This window comes from Rhea americana, unplaced genomic scaffold, assembly GCF_003343005.1.
Source record: "Rhea americana isolate MKP2758 unplaced genomic scaffold, rheAme1 scaffold_588, whole genome shotgun sequence".
Lineage (NCBI taxonomy): Eukaryota > Metazoa > Chordata > Aves > Rheiformes > Rheidae > Rhea > Rhea americana.
In genome coordinates, this window is record NW_028186743.1 from 26,960 (window position 1) to 49,164 (window position 22,205).

Genomic DNA, 22,205 nt, shown 5'->3' on the forward strand with positions numbered 1-22,205 from the left:
AGAAATGATCACATTACAAGAAATACTGCACTGACCCACGTTTCCAGACTGGCCCTGAAACTACTGCTTAGTCTAGGAGCGATTACTTATCCTCCCTTTAGTGAGAACTGCTGCTATTTGGTGTCAGTTTGAGCAGTTTGACATTAGCTTGAATCTCTTTTCATGGAAGAAGAGGAGGGAAGGAGGAATTTGTTAAAAGATGTTTCTTTGAGCTTTCTTTAGTGTCTGGAAAAGAACTTTCTGAAGGGTAATGCTGCTTTTATGATTACAGGTAAAGGACCTAACGAAGTACCTTGATCCGAGTGGACTTGGAGTCATCAGCTTTGAAGACTTCCATCGAGGGATCAGAGCTATCAAAAATGGAGGTGAGTTTGCCATTGTGCTGTGAATGAGGACAGAAAGACACTAAAACGTAACACCAAAAGGGTTAACTGAGCTGACAAGCTGCTCGGTGAAAACAAGCTGGGCTGGGTTTTCTGAGTGTCCTTTCTTGGTGTCTTGGGCAGAGAGCAAGGGGGAATAATTGGGTTTGCCAAAGGTAATACCACAGTTGTGGTGCTGGTTGCATATTTTCCTATTTATCAGTAAAGTTTCTTCCTAAATATATGTTGGAAACAGAAAAGCCATTGAGGGGAAAATCCCTTCCTGTTTGGTATCTGCTGTCACCTACAGTTTTGTGGGAGTTGGCTGCCATAACAGAACAGTGACTCTTTGCTGACACCCTGCCCTAGATGTCTGTCTGACTGCAGTAGGGTGTAGTATTCTAGACTCTGGGCACTAACGCATTTGCCTTGACTCCAGCTGTTGGGAGGATCAGCATGACCAAGTGATTCCTGGTAAGAAGCACATGAAATAAGAGCTTTGAACTCACTGGTCATGTTTAAACAAACAGGCCAGTGACAATGCTGATGTTGCTCTTGATGCGATTATTTCATGTGCTTCCAGAGCAATAGTTTGGTGAAATGTTAAGTATGTTTCTGGTTGGTTGGCACTTGCATTGCTTTGCTAAAAAAAAAAAAATTGATGGTGCTTTTTCAGGGGATTGATCTCTAATACGAGTGTTTAGAGGTGCATTTTTGGGGCAAGTGTGCTGTTAAGAATAGATTATGAAAAAATATTGGGAGCATGATGTTGAGCACATTTAATCTAAGATGTGCAGTCAGTTGTCACATGATGCCTTTGCCATTAGTCAATAACTTTGTTTACAGTAATACTTGTCGTAAACTTCGTTGCTGCTTTCGCACAGCAAAGAACACGCACTGTTTTGTCAGCCCTGCAGACTGAGCATGTTTTTGAGCATCAACACCAGCAAAGGTGTGAAAAGACTGATATTCTTGTACAAAGCATCTTGTTTCTCGAGTAGAAAAAATGCTCAGAAGTAGGAGTGACTCTGGTTTCTGTGTAGAACGGTTCCTCCACCCGCCCTCCCTCCCTGCTCATTTGTACTCGGCTCTTCCTTGTACAACTAGGACTATAGTGCTTAATGGCAGCTCCCAAGTTCTGGCTGTTGCGGCTTGATAGTGCAGCAGATTTTTGAGATCTTGTGGTGTAGCAGGAAATGCGACATGCTATTAATTTGTAATAAATGGCTATTGGAGAACAGCTTGTTTCTGAAAGCGCTGGCTTCTCTTTCTCTTTAATAATTCATTGCTCTAGTGTTGTGTTTTATTAATTGAATGGAAAAAACGGGTCCAGACGAAGCTTTTAAGACCACTATTTATTAAACTCTGAAGAGATTGCTATGCATTTCTTACTGTGCTTAAGAAAGGCAAAGCACTCTAACATTGCACATCTATAAAAGAAATGCGGAGTAGAGTACAGAGGGTTTCTTTTGAGTTTTAAGAGCTGAGCAGTTGTTTGTTGAAATGATCTTGAGGATTTATTGCTGCTGTTGAGAGAGTTGGTATTGATTATCTCTTTGTAAAGGAAAAAAAGGCTATGCTTGCTGCTGGGCATGTCTTTAACATGGCTTTGTTAATTAGCCTGGCTTTTTATGACTCTGTTGCATTTGCTGGTAGTCTGTAGTTCAGTCAGTCATCGAAGGGAGACCTGACCTGAGATTTGTAGCTGTTACTGGGATTTCTTACTGTTCTTAGCTGTTCTGGGGTTTCTGCCAGGTCTTGGAGCTGACTGGGGGTAACTGCAAAAACAAAACCGAAGTAGACCCGTTTGACTGTGCACGCTAGCTCAGAGGTGTATGCTCTGGTAGAACCCTGTATGTAGTTGGGTGCTGGCTGAGCTCCTAACCCTCTGCTCTGTACCAGCCCTTCCTTGTAATGGGGTGGTGCAGTTCCTCGGACACCCTTGTCCTCCTTCTGCTCCCTGCTCTGTTTGCTTTAAATCTGGTGTGTGATTTGTGCCTGGAAGGTTGGCCAGTCCTGCAATATGTAAATAGCAAAGCAGAGAAGGAAATCGTGGAACAGTGGTGGTGAGCTGGGGAAGATAAATAACTTTGAAAAGTGAAACTTAAGGTCCTTGTATTGTAAAGATCAAAATGCTGATAAAGTAATGGAGAGGATGCTGACTTGAGTACGTTAGAGTGTGCCTAAGGACCCTAGGTAAGGTCTGTAATGCCTGGGGAATCCACAGCCCAAGAACCTGTGGTGCACCTAGGTACCATCAGCAAGCTGGGACTTCTTCCTAGTCATCCTGCCAAGGAAAAGAAGTTGAGAGTGACTGCACTGCATCTGGCTCTGCTTAGCAGCTAGAGCTGATTGGGGATCTTCTCTGTAAGAAACAGGTGTTAGGATTAGTATGCAAGCTACCAGGAGTAAAGTGCCTTGCCTTATGGTAAGGAAGCGACCACTGGAACAGCGCAGTAGTGTGGTAGTCGGTGATGTGAAGTCAAGATGGCTGGTCCAAGGAGCAGCTCTAGTCTGCTGCGTGCTTAATGCGGGAGCTGCTGCAGGGCGATTTAGCTGACAAATGGGAAATATGTATATAAAATCAACCATAGCTAGATGTGGACAAATCACAAGGAGTGTTCACAAGCAGGTTTCTTTTTCTGTCAGTGCACTTAACCTCTGAAGTTTCAAACACTTTTTTTTGTGAATGCATCTCAACATCCAGTAGGACATATTAAATATCTCCTGTTTGTAGCCGACCAATGTTTTTACTGGAACTCAAAAGTAATAATCGAAAACACCGTGTAGTTAACACTTGTGCTCTGATCCAAAACATCTGTCTTATTAAAAAAAAAAGGGGGGGGGGGAGGAGGGATGGAAAGACAAAACACCACAAGCTTTGCATAGGGGATGGGCTCTGTGCAGGTACCCTGCTGTATGCAGGGAAAGGACTGTCGGTGTCGGTTCAAATTACCATTGGCTAACCTAGAGGAGGATGCATTCCTGCAGCTCGTGGCCTTGTTTGCCTGCTCTGCCTTGGATTCTGAGCCCTTAACAAAAGCACTTCTGTGTGTTGGGTGCGGACAGTGTGTGCCCTGAGAAAGAGATGTGTTTACGAGCTCAGGGGAGGGCCTGAGAATGGAAAGAGTCAAATCTTTTCAAATGCTTCAGCTAAAAAGCTCTTTGGATTTGGAAAGACGGAAAATAAGTCTCCAGAGCCAGCATCCAAACCTGGAAGCTGTAACGGAGCTCCTGTTTGCAGGAGCTGCAGGCTCTTGGCAGGAGCGGGACTGGGGTGCAATACCTGGAACCCCCCTCAAAGGAGGGCAGCTGGTGCAGGTTCAGGAGCTGGCGGCTGTGCTGAGCTCACGCGCTGCGTTTCGGGGGAGATATCCCTGTCGGGCTGAGTAGGAGGCATTGAGCAGGAGGAGTGTGCTCGGTTTACCAAAGGCATTTGAGAGCTTTCCAAGCGCGAGGCTGGGAGGACCAGCGCGGGGCGGTGGAATGAGGCAGGGCAGGGCGGCCGGGCAGCGCTCGCGGCGCTGGCCGAGGCTGGCCGGCCTGGCACCGCGCGGGCAGGCGAGCTGAAAGACCCTGCGTAAGAGCGCTGCACAGCTGCTAGTCGCAGCTGGCGCTGGTGCGAACTCGAGGAGGTCAAAGATCTGTTGTGGCGAGCAGCCCTCAGTTTCTGCATCTCCAGGTGCTCGGTGTGGTTCTTGCAGCTGGGTGCCACTTCAAGAATCCTTTTTTCCCTGGGTGGGGGGAAAAGCATGCCTTTAGCCCTCCTGCTGAACGAAAGCTATTGGTGTTGCATCTTAAAAGCTTGCAAGTCCAAAGAGAACTGCAGATCAGTTTTGAGTTGTTATCCTTGCATTGCTAACCCATGCGTTGTTCGTGTGCTCTCCAGCCTTGCTTGAAATGGAGCCGTGTCCCCCGCTCGGGGGGATACAGCACCTGCACTGCACTAGTTCCTTACTCGTTTGGCATCTCTGAGACGCCCCTGCGTCTGGTGGTGCTAGATGACATCTCTGTTCAGATCACGGCCGTGAACCGCTCAACGTCCGCATGAGACCGCCAGACACGGCACGCAGTGGCTCTGAATTAAGAAATTAAGAGCCAGGCTGACTGCTGCCCTTGTGACACAGCTCTGCTCTGGCTCCGCATCGTGTTTGAAGTGCGGAGTACATCAGATACCTGGCTCCGTCTGGTAACATAAACCGCTGTTTACTTTGTGTGTGTCTTTTTTCCTTTAAGATCTGCATTGCAGATGGCTTTTGCTACACAAAATTAAAGCTTTCATTGCACAGGGATAATTCCAGAAGCCAAAACTTGCATTCCCTTACACATTTCCAATTCAGTAATTATTTTCTGATGCTGTGTTTTTGTGGCTCTTCAGTGTTCATTTTTCCAGGCTAATGCTCTGAATATGGCAGGACTTGCAACAACCTACTGGTAACATCCAAGCACATTTCTGTTGGGGGGAGGATACCTAGGCCCGAATTAATATTTAAGACATTTGCTGTGGTTTTTTTTTTCCTTTTATAAAGGAAAGTTTTTAACTAAAGCTCAGCAGATAGAGTGAGATCTTGCATGCACGTTTGACTAATAACTTCGTGCGTATCTGGCACTGATGGAAGCAATTCCTACCTTCAGAGCCACTGATCGCTTTATTTAGGCAGCGTTGCTGCGTTTCTTGTTGGTCTTGCCTTTCCTAGCCCTGGCTAAACTGTCACCCGTTCAGGAGGCAGCTCATTTGCTGCCTGAAGCTAGAACAGATGCCTCTGTTTACAGCTGTCATTCAGAGAACAGAGGCTGCCCTGAATGGGAAATCAGTCTCGATTCAGAAGCAAGAATAAAGTCAGAATTGCTCTGATTGCGTTTTCTGCATCTTTTTTCTTTTTGCATTGCATCTTGCCCTTCCCTGGCCTATGCTGCTTGTTGGGTTAAGGGGTTAATAGACATAAGTGTTAATTCTACCCCTGAGAGAAGTGAGGGCTTGTATGTCATGTTGAAACCTATGTATGTACTTAAAGGGGGAAAAAATCCCTTTGCTGTTCTTTGTAGCGCTGTTCTTTGTAGATCGAGCTCTCCTGTCCCACAACAAAGCAGGATCTGTACAGCGCGGTGACGTTGCCGGTCAAGTTGGGAGCCTGTGTAGTCCCGGTCTGACCTGTTCTGCTAGGTACGGAAAAGGCCAAGCCTTTCTCAGGAGGACTGAACTTAGCTTTCTCTTGAAGTATTGGCACTTCAGCACTTGTTCTTGGCAGCTGCGGGGCCCCCACGTGATGGTATGCAAGGGTCCTCAACTGAGTCTGTTTAACTCGCCTCACTGGCTGGGAGGGAGAAGTTAGGAGGGTCATGCACTGGGCTGTAACGTGGTGAGCGGCATCAGTGATGCCCTGCTGGTCGAAATGGTGTGAGGTGTCTCTGTCCGTCTCCTGCGGAGACGTGTCTGAAAGGAGATGACCGCGTATGTCAGCATGGGCACGGAGGCGTTCTCCTGTGAAATGCTGCGTGTCTCGTGCAGGGCTGTCTGGAGAAGAGTAGCCAAACTTCCTCCTGCTCTGAGGACCCCTAGCATCTTCTCGAAGGCCATGCTTCCTCAGATGCCTGTTGCCAAACCCTTCATTTCAAGAGGTTGAAGGGTAAGAAAGGGAAAGCCCTGAAAGCCATACCTACTTAGGTGCCTACCTCTGCAAATGTAGCTTGGTTTTCCACACTTATTCTCGATAGCTGCTTGTTCTCCTGCCATGGCTTCTGCATCCTTGCCGCAGAGCAGAGCGGAGGGTGCTGGGGCCGGAGGATGGCAAGGCCCCTTGTGGCCCTCGTGCGGCCGCATGAGCAGTGGCATTGGGATGAGCGTCGGTAGCTGTTTGCTCTTGTTCAGAACGCGAGCTGTGGCTGCAGAGGCGGGGAAGAAGCCCACGCCGCTCCGCTGCGAAGCGTGTCCTCTCCTGGCCGAGGCCTGGAGCAGCGATGAGCACGACTGCCAGACCATGCTGTGCTCAAGCCCTCTCGAGCAACTGTTTACTTCTGCTATAATGTTGTAGAGAAACAACCCAAATGCTAATGGGGGGGGGGAGGGTGCATGCGGAAAGGCAGTTTTGGCTCATGAAAAATGTGCGGTGGGKTGGGGATTTTTGTTTGCATCTGCCTTTTAATTCAAATAAACAATTGGGGTTATTTTTTTGTAACTTGGCAGCGTGGTGAGCTGTTACATCAGGCCTGAAGCTGGCCTACTATCTGTGYGCCATGCCTGAGCGGGGAGGGTGTCTTCCCAAAAGCAACCTCGCAGATGACATGCTGCATTGACCTACTTTGACGAGAAGCGCAGGAGCGTTGTAGAAACTATGTCTGTAGGCCTTATCACAACCCTGGAATAGGGATGGCAGCGAATTACGCGGACGTGCTGCCGTAGAACTGCTGCTAAGGCTTAGCGACCCTCGGGGTCCGAAAGAACGAGGTGGATTTGCACAAGAATCTCCCGCAATTTTGAGAATTCTTTCTTTATGAATTTTTTTTGAYGGCATATGCCAGAGAAATCTGACTGCATCCTGTCACTGTTGGAGTGTAACAGGCTCCAGGTCCAAAATGGAAAGGGGGGGCCGGGAGGAAGAACCCTCCCCCCAAACCCTAGAGGAATTCCTTTAGTTCATATTAATGCAAAGCTGCCCTTCACTTATCATGGTGAGCATTTATCTGCGATCAAATGTCCAAAGTGTCGTTATTTATACACGATTCCTTGTGAGGGAAAGCATTACTGCCTGATTTCCTGGCAAAGAAAATAAAAAACAAACAAAAAACAAATTGCAGATGAGTAGGGAGGATAACCAGGGACTTCCCCGTGTTGTTCTGATGAAGTAAAATAAGCTTGTGGTGACTGCTTAGGCTCTCTGATCATAACCTAAGCCGGACAAGGGCAGGTTGGAGTGAGTTTAAACTGAAGTTGAAAGGGCCAAGTTTGAACCTAAAAGAAACCATTTTCCCCTGGCAAAGGAGAAGAGAAGGCAGTACAGAGACTACTTATTTTCTTGGAGATGGTTAATATTAAAAAAAAAATGCAGAATATTGTTTTATTAGAGCCTCAGAGACTCTTAGAGCTCTCTTCTCTGTGGAAAAGAGGACTAAAACCAAGCGTAAACTTGTGTTACAAAATAGACTTTTCTCATAATCCATCTGCTGTCAGAATATTTCTCCATATTTTTCCTTCCTGCGTAATAGTATGTTGTTTTGTTCCACATCTGTTGCTACTAATCCTTTTGAGAGCATTGGGCTAGCTTGTCACTTGGCAGGTAGGGAAGAAGGTTGTGTTGTGCCGGGGACTGCAGGTGGGTGATGGTCATGGTCCAAGTCCTATGTATTTTAGTTTTGCAGGTTTGGATGTTTTGAATATGCTCCAGAGTGAGAGATTATTGATTTTTGGCTCATCCAGGAAACYGAGGAGTGTCTCCTCTATCTTCACCAGAAATATTTGGCTAGGGGTCAGGTCGAATTTTCCATGATGAATGGATTTTGGTTCCTAAGCTTAGGTAGCAAGAATATATGCAGCCTGTCGTTCTGCCTCTCCGGACAGGCTGTCTAGCCAGAACTGTCAGACAATTTCTCATTGGGAATCCAGTCAATCTGGTGCTATTAGTGAAGGGATAATTACTCATCTGCAACTTCTGCTTCTCCGAGAACACCGCTTGACTCTCACGGCCTGGAGGCTTGTGACTATGCAGTGAGTGTACTCTTGTGACGTTTTGACAGATTGATGTGGCAAAAGCTTGTTTCTTTCAAACGTTTTCTCTTATTCTTTGCTGCGAYGTGTGATGCGGCTTCTCTGCTTTGCTGAGAAATTGGTTGTAATTGCACGGCTGCTGTGATGTGTGAGCAGCAGGTTGGGCTAACTCCAGTGGGTAGCACATTGCCYAGCTTAAGAGGTCACCTTGGCAGAAACCATCCCTGGTATTCTGATGAACACTTCTGATTTCTTCTTGACCTTGATCCCTTTCTGTCTGCACTAAGCCATGTCTCTCCTCCCGAACTGTTGTGCATGTCCCTCAAATATCTTTCTGCTTAATGATCTCATTGCTTCCCAACTGAGCGCAGGCTTCTCTTGTAAATTTGTCCATTTAGCAACCGGGCAACTTATTTCTCCTTCAAAGAGAAAGCACTTCTGCTAATGAGGTGACCAGTGCTGAATTAATAGGTTAGATAGTACAGGACTGCACGGAAGCTACCTCTGCTGAAGGATTTTTGCCTGTTCGAAGCCCACCACGTGCGTCACAGAGCTGCTTTGCTTTTGTGCTCTTTCGTGAGCTCTTGTGACTTTGAGGCCATGACTCAAGTTCTCAGCTAACTTTTTCCACTTCCTTGCTTCTGAAATCTGTTTTATTTTGAATCTAGGTTGTAACACAGCCAATAGTTATAGAGAAGTCAGCAGAAACAATATGACAACTTATTATAAAAATGCTTCTATTAAGCAGTAAGGTCTTGGCAACACTGTTTGTCCCTTTGGATCCATTCTAACAGGTATTGTCCTGCTGAATTTAAAAGGTCGAATGCTTCAAATGTAGTAGTGTTTCTAAACTGTCATCTTTTCAGCTGAAAGAGAATGATCTGACACAGATAACTTGGTGGGCTCCCTTGCAGAAAACAAAAACCCTTGAAAACTTGAAGTGAGGTTTCATAAAAGCTTATAGCCCAGTGATTGAATTAGCTTAGGTGCTGATGGTCCCTGCTGGTGTCTGCATTGCATAGTTTGGGGGGCTTCTGACTACTGCGTTAGGTCACTTTTTTTTTGTCTTCTCTCGGGTGGCAGGAGGAAGGTSGATTGGCTGTCTCTGACACTGTCCTCCTTCCCATGGGGACTCTTACGCTGGAGGAAAGATTTAAAAACGACCTTAAAAGACTCTGCTACTTTTTTTTTTCCCTCCCCTCTCTGGGCAATACTTTCTTTACATAAGCCAATTTGAGTGAAAAGTACTTCAAATAAAGTATAGTTCCCCTCCTCTTTAGTGGTATGTAGTACATCATTTGGCTCGTTTCAGAAGGAATTTTTTGGCAGTGTTGTGAGTTCAGGGGAAAAACAGGGAAGGGTGTTTAATCATGTGAACTTTAAGGAGCATCTTCCTATTAACCTGCCTAGCCTTCAAGGGGCTTGGAAGGAAAGGGGCTCCAAAACAGCTCTACTAGAGGCAGCTGCACCAGCTTCTACCTTCCTGTATTTTCTTTTCCACATGGTCACCACACAGCTTGTGTTCTGGTCTGGAAGCTGGCTGCTTCTAGTGTTTGATTTCAGACCTGCATGTAGTTTTGACTGATGGTTTTGCAACTTACCTTTTGGTGTTAGAGCCTTGGCTGCAATAGGAAGTGTTTGGCTGTGTAGTTGTTGTCCAACCTTCCAGTCCACCTGTAGATCCCCTGTTGCATGAAGGTAGGTAGATGATGCTGATCTGAACCGCTTGCTGAGGTTTAGTGATTGCTTTGAAATGATTCTTAGCCTCAGCTTCACATGAGTCATCGTTAGCTTGTGACATGGCCAGTGGAAAGAGAAATGGCAAGGAAGACCCCTGGGTGCTGAATAACAGATACTAGCATCTTCCCATGACAATTTGCAAGCACTTTAGGAATTTAGGTATTGAAAGGAGTTACCATCTTAATGCTTGCATCCAGGCCAGGAATTCTTCTGCGGAAAACTTCTATCTAAATTCACAAAGGCCATGCATTCATATTAATAACTGTTTTTGCTTGAAGCTAAGTCTACTATAAACATTTGTCAGGCACAGGACTAGGAGCTGGACTGAACTGGCTTTAACTTCATGTCTTTGTGTGGGGGCTCTGAACTGGAGAAGGTGGGGAAGGTTGGGAAATGCTTGGCATGGTGAATGGTGCCAGCCCATCCAAGAGGCTAAAGAACAACTGTGTCTGTGTTATCTAGCATGTTAAAAACCCCGATGCATCCAAGCTCTTGATCCAGGGTTTTCTCTCTTTTGTGTGTGTGTGTGCTGTGTGTGGGGGGGGCAACTTATCTCGAAGGTGCTTCTGCCCAAATTAGGTAAGGTGTTGAGCACCTAGAGAAGTTACCACTTACATGTACTTGGACCAGCGGCTGCATGTCCCAAAGACTGCATCTGCCTTCAGTGTGCTCTGCGAAGCTAAACTGGGGTGTTCTCGTATTTACGCAGTTGCGTGTAATCCTTTTCTGAGAGGTCCTGCAACGCTTACCTGATCTCCGAGACAAAGCGAAGGTAGCTAGATTTATGCTTTCAAGATGCTTGCATACCATGAAGTTAATTCTGTTTGTTTTCAGATGATATTTCTAAATAAAGCCTGAGGGTCTGTGCTGAACTAAGAGTATAAAACGGAATATTTGATAAGTACCAATCAATAGAGCAATGCTCTCCAATAAATTAAGAACTGTTAAAACATCTGTGAGGGGATCAGGTTTGTGTAAGCAACCTTAATTCTGACACTGCTTTTTACTTGAATATTCTGTTGTTGTAATTTGTGGTTGTAAAATAAGTCTTCAGTAAGTTGTGGTTTTTTTTTTTCTTTTTGTCTCTAGAGGAGTCAGCATGTTGAGTTGTAGGAAAAGCAAATTTGCCACTTCATTCTGCAGTCATGTGCAAGGAGAGGGTCTGTGGTGCTGGGAAGAAGACTTGAGGTTGGAGAGATGTGTGCTTCCCCTCAGCCTACGGAGATCAGGTTCCTTGTGAAGATACAGGAATGTTGGTGGGAGATCTGGTGTTTATCTTAAGGGGAACAAAGATGTCACTGGTGACATGGGAAAAGTAATGTGGAGGGCAAAATAGCTGCTCCTGTTTCTAGAATTTTTTTTATGTGAAGGCAGAAGATATCAAATTATAAATGTGCTCCTGTATCGCTTACTGAAGGCAAAGGTAAAAGGGATTATAGTTGGGCTGGTGCTACCTTTATCCTGTGATTACTAACAATGCATGGATGCTTGGGACTAAAATGAAAGTACACGATCCTGAGATACTTCTGGAAATATTAGTTTTTGCATAGTAGGTTCTCCTAAATCCCTGTAGCCCTCAGTGCTAACTAGGATTTTTTTTTCCTTATGACATATTCCTGCCTCCTGTATTGCTGTGCTGCCACCATGCTTTTACTAGGGCTCTGACCGTGTTCCCTGTCTGTTTTTTGTGCCATTCATGCAGGTCCCCAGCCTTATTACTGTGTTGAATAATTGAAGTGTGTTAGCTGCACATGATCCATACTGTTCAACTCAGAGTGAGTTTGTGGCTCTGTGGCTTGCAGCAGTACGCATAGTGTGTGTTGGCAGATGACTTAAATACTTCTGAAAGGCTCTGTTTTTCTAGGTCATTGCTATACGAAGTAGATAAAACTGGCTCTGTTTCTGACCTGTGTGTCACTACTGTACCCACAGCTCTTCACTCAAGGTGCCTTTTCACTCAAATCCTCTGTCTTTTGAAAGCAGCTTTTAGAAGCTATTTCAGGAGCCTTCTGTGCTCTGTGGCTTCCTTTGCTGTAGCTCTGTGCTGTGGTGTTTCCTGAAAAGCCCAAATTACTATTACATCTCCAAGCCCTTTTGAATAGCGATGATTCTTCTGATGGAGAATGTGTCTGAGGCCGCTGTGGGAGCGCTGCAAATTCAAGCGGTCTGACTTCTCGCCCCGGGGAGAGCAGCCCGTGACCTGTCCTGCTTTCTCCCTAGCTGCACGTGCGCTGCTAGGAGAAATCCTTCACCGTTGTGCAATTGGTTGTGTGCGTCCGCTGTTGGCAGCGCTGCTCTAGAGTTTGGCCAGTGGCTCCAGATGCTTGCCACATGCTGGACCGAGATTGCCCTTGGCTTGCAGTCTGGACAAACGATTGGGCAACAAATCTGCTGTCGGTGGGAGAGCACACGGATGTGCTCCGGTGGAGATGATCCATGTCTCAAACTGTACATGACAGTGTTTGAGCACTGTTTTTTAAAATGCTGGGAGAAATGAGGGCATCTTCAGAGTGAAGGGAGATGTAGGGTATAATTCAGTGCTGTAAGTCTGGGACTTRCCATCCATAAGCAGGGCAGCACCGGGGAAAATCAAATCAGAATAGCTGCTGTGGCTGACTGGTTAGAGCTGGGCTTGCGGCTGTCTGTGCAAGTCCAGGAATTTGCATGAATGCAAATCTCTGTCTCCCAAACGAGTGATGTGGTTTTGGAGGGTGATCTCTTCAGTGGGGTTTGAATGGGTGTGTGCTGGGCAGCAAGAGACTTCTCAAGGTAGAACGAGAAGTTTAGTTGTGCGCAGGTGCAGGAAAGAGCGTTGAAGGGGGGCTAGAGAGAACAAACTGGTGAGGTTATGATAGCATGCAAATGATGCCCAGAAAGTGTGCAAGCTGGTGCCCATATAGTGGGTTTAAGCAGCAGGAAAGGTGTGGGTGGTGGCTGTAACTGTAAAGGACAAGCAAAAAGAAAACCCAGGAACTGTGTGTTGCGGTGGGCTTCTTTGTACAGGCAGAGATGGATGAGGAAGAGCCAAAACAGAGATTAGTGTGGGCAGAAAGAGAACGGGTTTGCTGGAGAGTCTGACCTGGAGAACGGGTTTGGCTTGTGATTTGGGGCAATGTGATTGTACAGAGAATGTTAGAAAACAGAGGTACAACCAGGCAGAAATGACAGTCAGATTAGAGTCTGTGCAAAAGATCCTGCTCTTGTAACAAAGCCATAAAAACCTACCATGAGCTGAAGGCTTTCTGTGTTGCTCACAGGTATGGATGGAGTTTCTTTTTCCTTTTTTCTTTTTTCTTTTTTTTTTTTTTTTTTTTTTTTTTTTTTTTTTTTTTGGAGGGGAGAGTTATGGCTAAAAGTCAAAGGCAGCTCACTGGGAGCTCTTGTTCGTGTGCTCACAGCTTGTTTGTGAGACCTAGTGAATGCATTGAGGTATGGACCATTCCCATTGCCATGGGAAGACTACAAGAACATCCCTCTCTACATTTAATCTGCTTTTTTTGCCTCTTTTTTTCCAAGTTCACTAAATGATATATTGAATGTTCCTAGTCTTGTTGGTTATAGCAATTACTTCTGTAAATTCTACATCAGCAACATCACCTTAGTTAAATTATTGCAGTAGCAAAATTTTATCACTGCTTTATCCAAATGCCTCGTACCCTGCCCACGCGTTCCAGCCAAACAGTTCAGTGTAATTAATCTGGGGGGGGGGAGATGTAACACATAGCTTATAGCCTCTTTGTAGGGTGATTGAGTAATAAAGCTCCCTGTAGAGTCTCTTGGAGCCTAATCTTTGGCTTTTAGATTTTTAGCTTTGACTCGGACATAACAGGACCAGCAATGGAGTGACTGATTAGGAATTGAAAATTTGGAAGACGTTGCTCATGGACACTCAGATGGGAGAAGCGAATGCAGGGGCAAGGCTTCCCAAGAGGAGGTAGCAGATCCCAAAGCTCATGACATCTGAATCTTTGGACAAAAGCTGTGGTTTTCAGCGGTGCTGGGAAGGGGTGACTTCACATGTCCTAACTGCATCAACGTTCAGAGGATAAGGAAGAGGTCAGGTGACAAGCGTAAGCTTTGGAGATGAAAGTATGCTTTATGTTGTGAGGGGCACAGGGAAGGGAATGTGAGGGAGAAGAGTGGATCAGCTGGGATTTGGCTTTGAAGCCAGAGGAGAACAGAGTGAATTTGCACATTTGTGCTCCTTTTCCCTTGCCATGTGTCGCTATAGTTGGAGCAGGGTTACGTGGTGCTAATGCTGGTGCCCCATGTCCATCCTGCTCTGCTGCTAATGGTGTAGAGGAGAGAGCAGTGAAGAAAGCCTGCCATGCTCCTGATGCAGGGCTCTTTCTGCATTGGGAAGATGGTGCTTTTCATGTGTATGGAGCACCAGTTGAGCAGCTAAGTTCTCCTGGGCTTTTTTGGCTCCTTTGGGCAGGAATTTAAAAGCTTAATGCAGCCTATTGTGCTGGAAGGCAGGCAAGCAAGCTCTCCATGGCAACTCTCTCTATATACAAAGCACCATATGGCTTTTTAGGAGGGGGAGGGAATGAATGGAGTAGAAAAGTCAACCTTTTGTTTTGTTCAGAGTGAKCAAGTAAGTGGCTTTGACTTGGGAGTGCGGGGATAAGGAAACACTTGGCATTCCCTGCTGTCTCCTGGTCAGAGCTTCTGCTGAACAGGCCACTGGCAAGCATGCAGCTCTAACCTTGAGACCTGGAAAAAGAATCTCTCTTTTTGAAGTTCTCAGCTTGCTGCGAAAGTAGATTGTGTTTGTAAAGAGACCCCCTCCTCAGCACGCTCAATCTGCAAACAGATGGAGCGACAAGCCRTCTCACTTTCCCTTGCACCAAGAAACACCCGAAGGACTGGGAAAGCTCCAGGAGCAGTGTAGGAAACACTTGATTTGGGTAGGAACTGTAATGGAGACAGTTGCTGTTGGGCAGCGGTGGTGAGCTGCTTGTGTGTTGGCTGCCCGCGGGTTTCTACCTCAGCTTCCAAAAGGAGCTGGGAGCCTTTGCTTCACGGAAAATCCTCCCTTTGGAAGGAATGAGCTGAATAAATAGCTTTATCTGTGTCTGTAGAAAATCAGGATCTTTTTGTGTGTATCTTTTTGGCAGGAGGAATAAGCAGAAGGGAGCAGCCCGGTGCCTGGCTCCTTCTGCCTTCAGAGTGCTCTGACATTTCCTGGACCTGCTGTGGTGGTGCCACCAGTAGCACTCAAAATTATCTCTCAGAGTGGACATGAGTAAGGCTGCTTTTGAGTTGCCTGGCCCTGCAGGGAGAGATGCTAGAGCAGATAGCAAATGCCCCTGGCAGCCACCCAGCGCCCWGCTGGCTGGCTGCAGTCTCACCACTGTTTAGCTCAACCATTCAACTGGGTGGAAGAATAAGTCCTTGTACTGCTTTGAGGATGCAGATGTATGCAGAGAGCAGAATTGGGACCTGGGCACCCCAAGGACTGGCACCCAAAGGGGCAGCACTTGGCGAGGGTGCGGGAGCAGCGTGTGCAGATTGGACCCTTGTGAGCTGATCCAACTGGGACCTCCAAATGGCTTTTGGACACTCCCATTACTGTAGCACATTAGTCCTCTGCTTAGATGTGGCCATCACCTGTGCGGCATGGTCTGTAGTCTGTAAGAAGTGCGATTGTCCCTTCTGTTCTGGGGATGTGACATAGATTGTCTATTGAATTTTCCCAAATAAGGGGGGAAAGGCTTCTTTTCACGTGTGACTCTCAGGTGGTCCTGCCGCTTTGCAGCGGGCAGGTCCCTCTCTCCTGTGGGACAGGGCTGGATCTCCTGCTGTTAACAAGGAGGCTCTCCAGTCTCAGAATAGACACTGAAAGCATTAACGGCAAGTCTGCTTTTGGTTGCAGGCTGCAGCATGCACTGTCCAGCCTGGTTGAGTAGATGTTGCTCTAGGCAAAGCCCAGCAGCTCGAGGAGCTGAGGAGGTCAGGATGGAGTAATGCTTGTGGGGAGGGAGATGCAATCTTAAGAAGCTTAATGTGGTCTGAGGTTGGCTTACCTTCAACGGTGTGCTTATGCACTGGCTTTTTCATGTGCTGCCTCACTACCTTGCTCAGGGTTACAAGCGATAAGACCCCCAYGGCTGGAGAAGCAGCTCATAGCAGTGCTGCTTGCCCAGTGCTGTGACAAAGGGAAGCAGCAGGGATATTGAAGTCATAAAYTGCAAACCAGCACTTTTCATCCACTGAAGCTATGACCCCACCATGTGCTTGTTGTGGAGCATGTTGTCATACATCAGTTTCTGGAAAAGTAATTCCACTTATTCCTGGTTCTGATTTATCATCTCTCCTCCGAGAGCCGCGTATCCGGGTCAGGGAAGATATCATTTCTGAGRATGCCATCTGTTTGGCTTTGCCCTGCTCCCACAGTTTTACAGCCTGTAGCCTGTGCGGGARGTATCCATCAAGTTGATGGCTTCAGCATCTCCTGGAGCCTTGACTGTGCTTGCRTTTAATGGCCAGCTGCACGAAATACTGAGGAGGGTGTTTGGGGATGGTGTGTGTTTTCTGGGGAAAGCAGAGGTGTCACTGCAGGTCTGTCTTCTTGCTCTGTCCTGTGCCCCAGTCACGTGACTTTGTATTAGCCATGCAGATCCATTAATGAAAAACGGCCCTTCTTGACGCTGGAGATGGACTCAAGGCGGGAGCAGTTTTGTGTCCTTGCTGTGACTATATAAGGAATATGCCCTTTGGAAGCGCTTATGTCTGATCCCATCTGAGTGGCTGGGCTGCTCCATTGCAGCAAAGCTTAATATGACTTATGTGCCCCTTGGGTTTGGACTCTAGCCTAGAAGCACTCTGAATTGGCTGCCCTGCCAGCCTGCTGGGAAACTGCTAGCGTGACGGACGCTGAAGGCAGACTGCGCTTTGTAGCTCTTCTCTCATCATCTGCCCCATCAGCCGTAAAAGCAGAGCCTGTCCCTCCCAAAACCCTGCGTGGCTGCAGAGCTTCCCTGGGAGCACTGACATAATGACTCCCTCTGCCTGGCCAGGTTTATCTGCATCAGGCAGACCTGGTGCCGCAACGTATGCAGCTCCAAGGCACGCGGTTTTGAGCCTGCTGTTTATTTTTGGGAATAGAGCATCTGATCTTGATTTGGTGTTTCCAGGCTGTGATCTAGGTCGTGTGCTGGATTGGTCATTAGCCGTTGCTTGAGGGAGCCCGGGGAATTTATGCTTGCTTTCTCAGAGTACAGGCTCAGAGAAATTCTGCTCAGCTCTGCTGCGGGTGTGTTTGGGGGCAGGAGGGGTAACTTTTTTTAGCAATCTCCTTGAAACCTGTGGGTTGTTTTTTTTTTTTTTTTTTTTTCCCATATCCTCCTGTGAGGGTGGCTCCTGATGCAGCTGGTCGCAGGAGGAACGGTGAATGATAAAAGCTTCGGTGCAGCCTGCTTTCTCTACTGTTCCCATGGTAGTTGGCTGTCGCACACAGAACTAATGTATTCCCTGCCCACAGAAGGATTAAAGCCTTCTGGGAGAAGAATAAGAGGATGCGGGAGAACAGTGATAGGGAAGGAATTGGGAAAAGAAACGGAGACCATGGCAGGGCCAGCACATGGTGAGAAGATGAGGAAGAATCCAGGTGCTAGCCCCGTCTGAGCTGGAAAGAGACTTCTCGAACCTCTGCCAGGGATCAGCATCCAAATTATCTCCCCTCCTTGGTCGTATTGGGATGCCTCAGAACTGAGGTCCTTTCTGAAAGCTGAAGGCACTGGTGCGTGCAAATGGCAGTTCTTGTCATTCTGCTTCCTTGGCTCCCAGAGTTGCCCTTTGAGGGTACAGGTTTCCTTTTGATGATTCTCTCTCTCTTGTTTTCCTCTGCAGATCCTGACAGCCAGTTGTATGATATGGGATATGCCCCTGAGGAGGAAGCCTCGGCCTGTCCTGATGAGTTTGATGACTTTGTCACGTTTGAGGCAAGTATTGAGTGCTGTAAATACCCACAAGTGGTAGCCGTGTGCAGTGTGAGGCTTGAATGCAGCGGGTATGGCTGGTGGAGAAGAGCCTTTGCTGTGACAGGGCTCAGGGATGCTCAACCCATCCTAGAGGCAAATGCTTTCATCTGTGAGTGAATGGACTAGAAAACTTGCTAGTCCACTTGCTAGTCCACTAGCAAAATCATGCTAGTGATGTAGGAGAGATGCCTGCTGCTGTTGGGTGCATCGTGGCGCTGGGGTTGAGAGTGAAGAACGTGAGCCCGAGTGTGAGATGCACCAGGTGAGAGCCTGCCTCAAAGGCACAGTGGCACAGTCGGTCATTGGCACTCGCTGCTGTCCTGCCAGTARAAGGCAGAGCAGAGGGCAAAATGTGGATTTCCTCGTTATTCTTGGGGTTGATGAAGGGTGTTTAATTAACGTATTRCTGGCTTTGTGTGTGTGTGACTTTTCCCTTTGCTAAAAACAAAACAAAAAAAATGGCCTCTATCTCTGTTCTCTTCTGGCTTCCTTAGCACGGGAACGTGTTGCAATACGTGTCCTTAATCTGTTCTCCCAGCTAGGAAGGAGGCTGCTGTTACACTGACCTGTTTGTTGTCTGTAACTGAGGCTTTTGCTGTTTGTTCTGTGGCTTACTCTGCTCCTGCTCAGTGCCGTGCAGCCTGGAGCTGAAGGCTGCTGCAGTTACCTTCAGAGCAAAGGGCCTGCTGGATCCATAGTCCCACAGGGGGCTGAGTATTTTCTTTCTATTTTTTCCTTTATTTTATTTTTCTCTTTAGGTATCTGATTCCTGTGTCATGATACCCCGGACTTTATCATACACATCTTTACTTGCAAAAGGACTCCCTTGCCCTCCCARCCTTTCTGCTTGTAAATGTACATGTCAATATATATGCTTTTTTATAATTAGTAGTCTGTAATTTGTTATTTTGGTCTTGTGACTTCTTGATAAAAGGCTAAAACTATTCTTTTGAGTTACCTAGTAATAAATTGGGTGTTGAGCAGCTTTACTTCTCACTGATATGTGGAAGACCAGGTCCGTCACATGGGGTGACTTGACACTCTCACTTAGGCATCTTTTATTTGACAACAGACAAGGCTGTCACACTTCCCAGCCAGTTGCAGGGTTTCTGTTGAGCCAGTTGACTGGCTCTTGTTCTTCAGCAAGTCAATGGACTTGCAGTGTCTCCCTGAGCAYGTCACTTAATCCCTTAGGAGAACTCAAATGAACATGGACTTAACATAGCCTCTGTGATGCTGGTTCCTCTGCCAGAAGGTTTTCTAGGCATGTTGAATCCTGCTTTGTTTCCCTAGAGGCTTAACTGCTGTAGCTGTCCTTGTCTACAGTCTCTGCAGGAGAAGGTAAAATGAATTCTGCTGTCTTGTATTTGACTGTGCTACTGAGAATTTTTGAGAATTCTAAAAGCTCACAAATGTCACTGTTCTCTTTGGAAAGACAGCTTACAAAAGCCAGTATTAGCTCCAGAGAAGGGAGGCTAGCAAAGGAAGTGTTTTCATATTCCTCCTTCTGTACTATAAAAGGTTATAAACGTGCTTTGTAATGGCTGGACAGAGCAGGTTAGAGGTTGGCAGCTAGAGTCATGGTGCTCGTGCTGGCGGAGGCCTTAGCTTCTTGCTCCTCAGACTTGTGCCATGGGGTGCTCATCTCTGAGACCTGGAACAGGGATGGTTTCTAAGGGCTCATTTAACACAGATGAGCTCTGACAGTGTTGCAAGCTATTCTGGGAAGGAGTAACCACTGGAGAGGTGTGGGCCCTGCTGGGCCACTGCCAGTGGGCCACTGATCTCTTGAAACAGCAAGATGAACCAGAGGAAGAAAGTGATGAATCCTGAAATCTCCTTTTCAGAAAGATGTAAATGGGTTCTTATACTGAACTCCGGGTAATCTTCAAAGCATCAGAGCTCTGTTGGTGTCTATGTATGTTTAATATGCTGGGTAAGAATTACCCTTGTTGTCTTGGATACACGATTCAAAATAATTTCCAGCCTGCAAGGATTTCATAGAGATTCAGCAAAAGAGAACATGATCGAGAAATACYGCTCAGCGCCGTGAGAGTAAAAATAAATTGGTGCCTTGGGGCGTGAGGTTTTTTGTTCTCGTTCAGCTGAGCAGTGAGCTCCCAAAGTGCATTTTCTTCCATGTCCTATAGTGTTGTACCTCGGAAAGCTCAAGCTGTTTCGGAGAGGCGGAGCGCGAGAAATCCTGGTACGGAGCAACCTGCTGGGAGCCGCAAATGAGTTTTTTGCTCACACGCTGAGCTGCCTGCCCCGCTGAACTGCTAACCAGCAGAGGAGTCTGGCAGGCCATCCTTATGTGCAGGAGGGAGATGCTCTGGAAGCTGTAAGGCAGCACACAGTATAAATGGTCTTTCCCGGTAGATACTCTGCCTGGCCTGGATTTGCCTAGAAGAGAGAAGGGGAAAGTATCTTCCTCAAAGTGAAGGCATTGCCCTTCTGCTAAGTAGACCTCCTATCTGACTCTACCATAAAGCATTTTGCATTCTCATCTGCCCCTGTTTTGGAAATAATGTGCACAGCAAGCATGCAACTCTAAAATTTGCCATTGCTGTTGGACTGCCAGTCAGCTAAACTGCCTTTTTAAGATGACTGCTTTGTTTTAAGCCTCTAAAACATAATCAATGGACTTTTAGACAGCAAATGTGCCCCTCTTGTTATGGTAGGGTCCTGGATTAAGGAGCTTAGCTTCCTTCCTGTTGGGTCATGGTAATGCTGCAACAGAAGGTGTTTTAAATGTGACATGAACGACTGATGCTGAGTTTGTGCTGCCATGATGGTCAGAGTAATTGTGGTAATTCTATCTGGTGTATCTACTGTAGTCTCTGAAAAACAGCACAAAAGCCCCCTTGGTTGAGTGCTCAACTCTTTGACATGTTGAGGCCTTGACAGAGAGCTTTTCTCCTAAGTGTTTGTTCAAACAAGTGTGAACAAGTGCTTTAAGCAGTCTAAATGGCAATGTCTTCACTTTATCGATAAGGCTGCTCTTGGTGACTCATGCTCTCTTCATTCGGTTGATTGTCATCAGAGAAAGCTAAACGTCTGTGGAGAGCCCAGAACACCCAGTGCTGGTGTCTGTCGATGCATGTTTCATCTGCAGAGACAAGAACCACCACTCTCCATCCAGGAAGGACTGAAAGCTTCTTGAAGGGAGCAAGGTTTGAACTTTGACACAAGGACCTTTGTAGTGTCAGATACTTCCACAACTCAGGCATGAATGTGATCATCTCAGCTTGGGAAGATACTGACTTAGTATAGGAAAGGAGGAGAGAGATGGTAGGTAAAAGCTGATGTGGTAGAGAGTGCAGTGTTTTTTTTTTTTTTTTTTTTTTCATAGTCAGGTGGAGCTTGATCTTTCTGTAATTAGGTGAAGTCCCCAGCAGAGATGGCAAACTTCAGAGAAGGGCTTACCCCCAAGTCTCTGCCTTGGTGCCACGTGGGCCCTTGGGGCAGCGTGGAGGCAGGTAGGAACAGTCGAAGGTGCATGTGCAAGGGGAGCACGGAGTGCCTGGCTCTCGTTGTGTGTTGCCAAGTATGTTTGGCAGATGTGCCTTGACTGCTAAACTGTGTTCAAAGAAGATTTCGGGTGGTGTAGCTCAGCTGAGACAGCTGCTTGAAGGGGATCAGAAATGCAGGAGCCCTTGTTCCTGCAGCCACGTGGTTTTGYGTGTGGCAGGAGCTCTGCTTGCAGGTGGCTCATCCCAGTCCCCAGTGCTCCGTGCCACGCACGCAGCATGAATGTCACCTACCTGTCCCCCTGGCTCCAGGGCAGCAGTGCATCGCTTGGCCAGAGGGTTACGTGCCTGCTTGTGGTTCCACTCAGTGCACTTGCCCCTGTGCCCAGCCACATACAGAGCACGGGTTGACAAGCTTCCTGCCCCGTCCTTCTGCGAGGAAACATCACCCAGAAATGATCACCGTGGGTTTGGCTGGCCTGCCTAGCTTGTGCGTTCGGAAGCCGTGTAAACGGGGCGCGGACGCTCGCTGCCCGGACGCCGTGCACGTTCCCCCCAGGCCGGGCCGCTGCAGGTGCGCTGCTGCGAAGGTCGGCGTTCTCCTCGCCCACCTTGCAGGGTGTGCTCTGCCTCGGTCCCGAGGCGCGAGCGCTCGCCCGCRTTGCCCCTTTACGCCGTGCAAGGCAGGAGGGCTGGCGCTCCCAAACCGAAAGCGACCCGCGGGAATTGGGGGTGCTGTCGGAGGTCCGCTGGGAGCGGGAACGGGCGCGTGGGACGCGGTGGGCCGGAGCAGAGGCAGGGCCGGCACGCGCCCGTGCCCCGTGGAGGCCGCTCAGGAGCGCGATAAGCAGCGCGGGTGCTGTGGGCCTTTTCCCCCTCCCCTGGCAGGGCTCGTGCCCTGGGTCAGGAAGGACGGCGCGGGGCGCGAGGCCCTGCTCGCCGCCCG

At 47.5% G+C, this 22,205-nt stretch overlaps 1 protein-coding gene across 1 annotated transcript in view; it reads left to right on the forward strand.

The window, feature by feature from the left end:
* The first annotated feature begins 274 nt into the window (after positions 1 to 274).
* The window catches only part of RAB11FIP3 (RAB11 family interacting protein 3), a 63,617-nt gene continuing 41,686 nt past the window's right edge, over positions 275 to 22,205 (forward strand). Inside the window, exons 1-2 of the mRNA XM_085319409.1 lie at positions 275 to 365; positions 17,659 to 17,750. Coding sequence (XP_085175535.1) covers positions 17,682 to 17,750 — 69 coding nt within the window. The 5' untranslated portion in view covers positions 275 to 365; positions 17,659 to 17,681. The remainder of the gene's footprint in view (positions 366 to 17,658; positions 17,751 to 22,205) is intronic.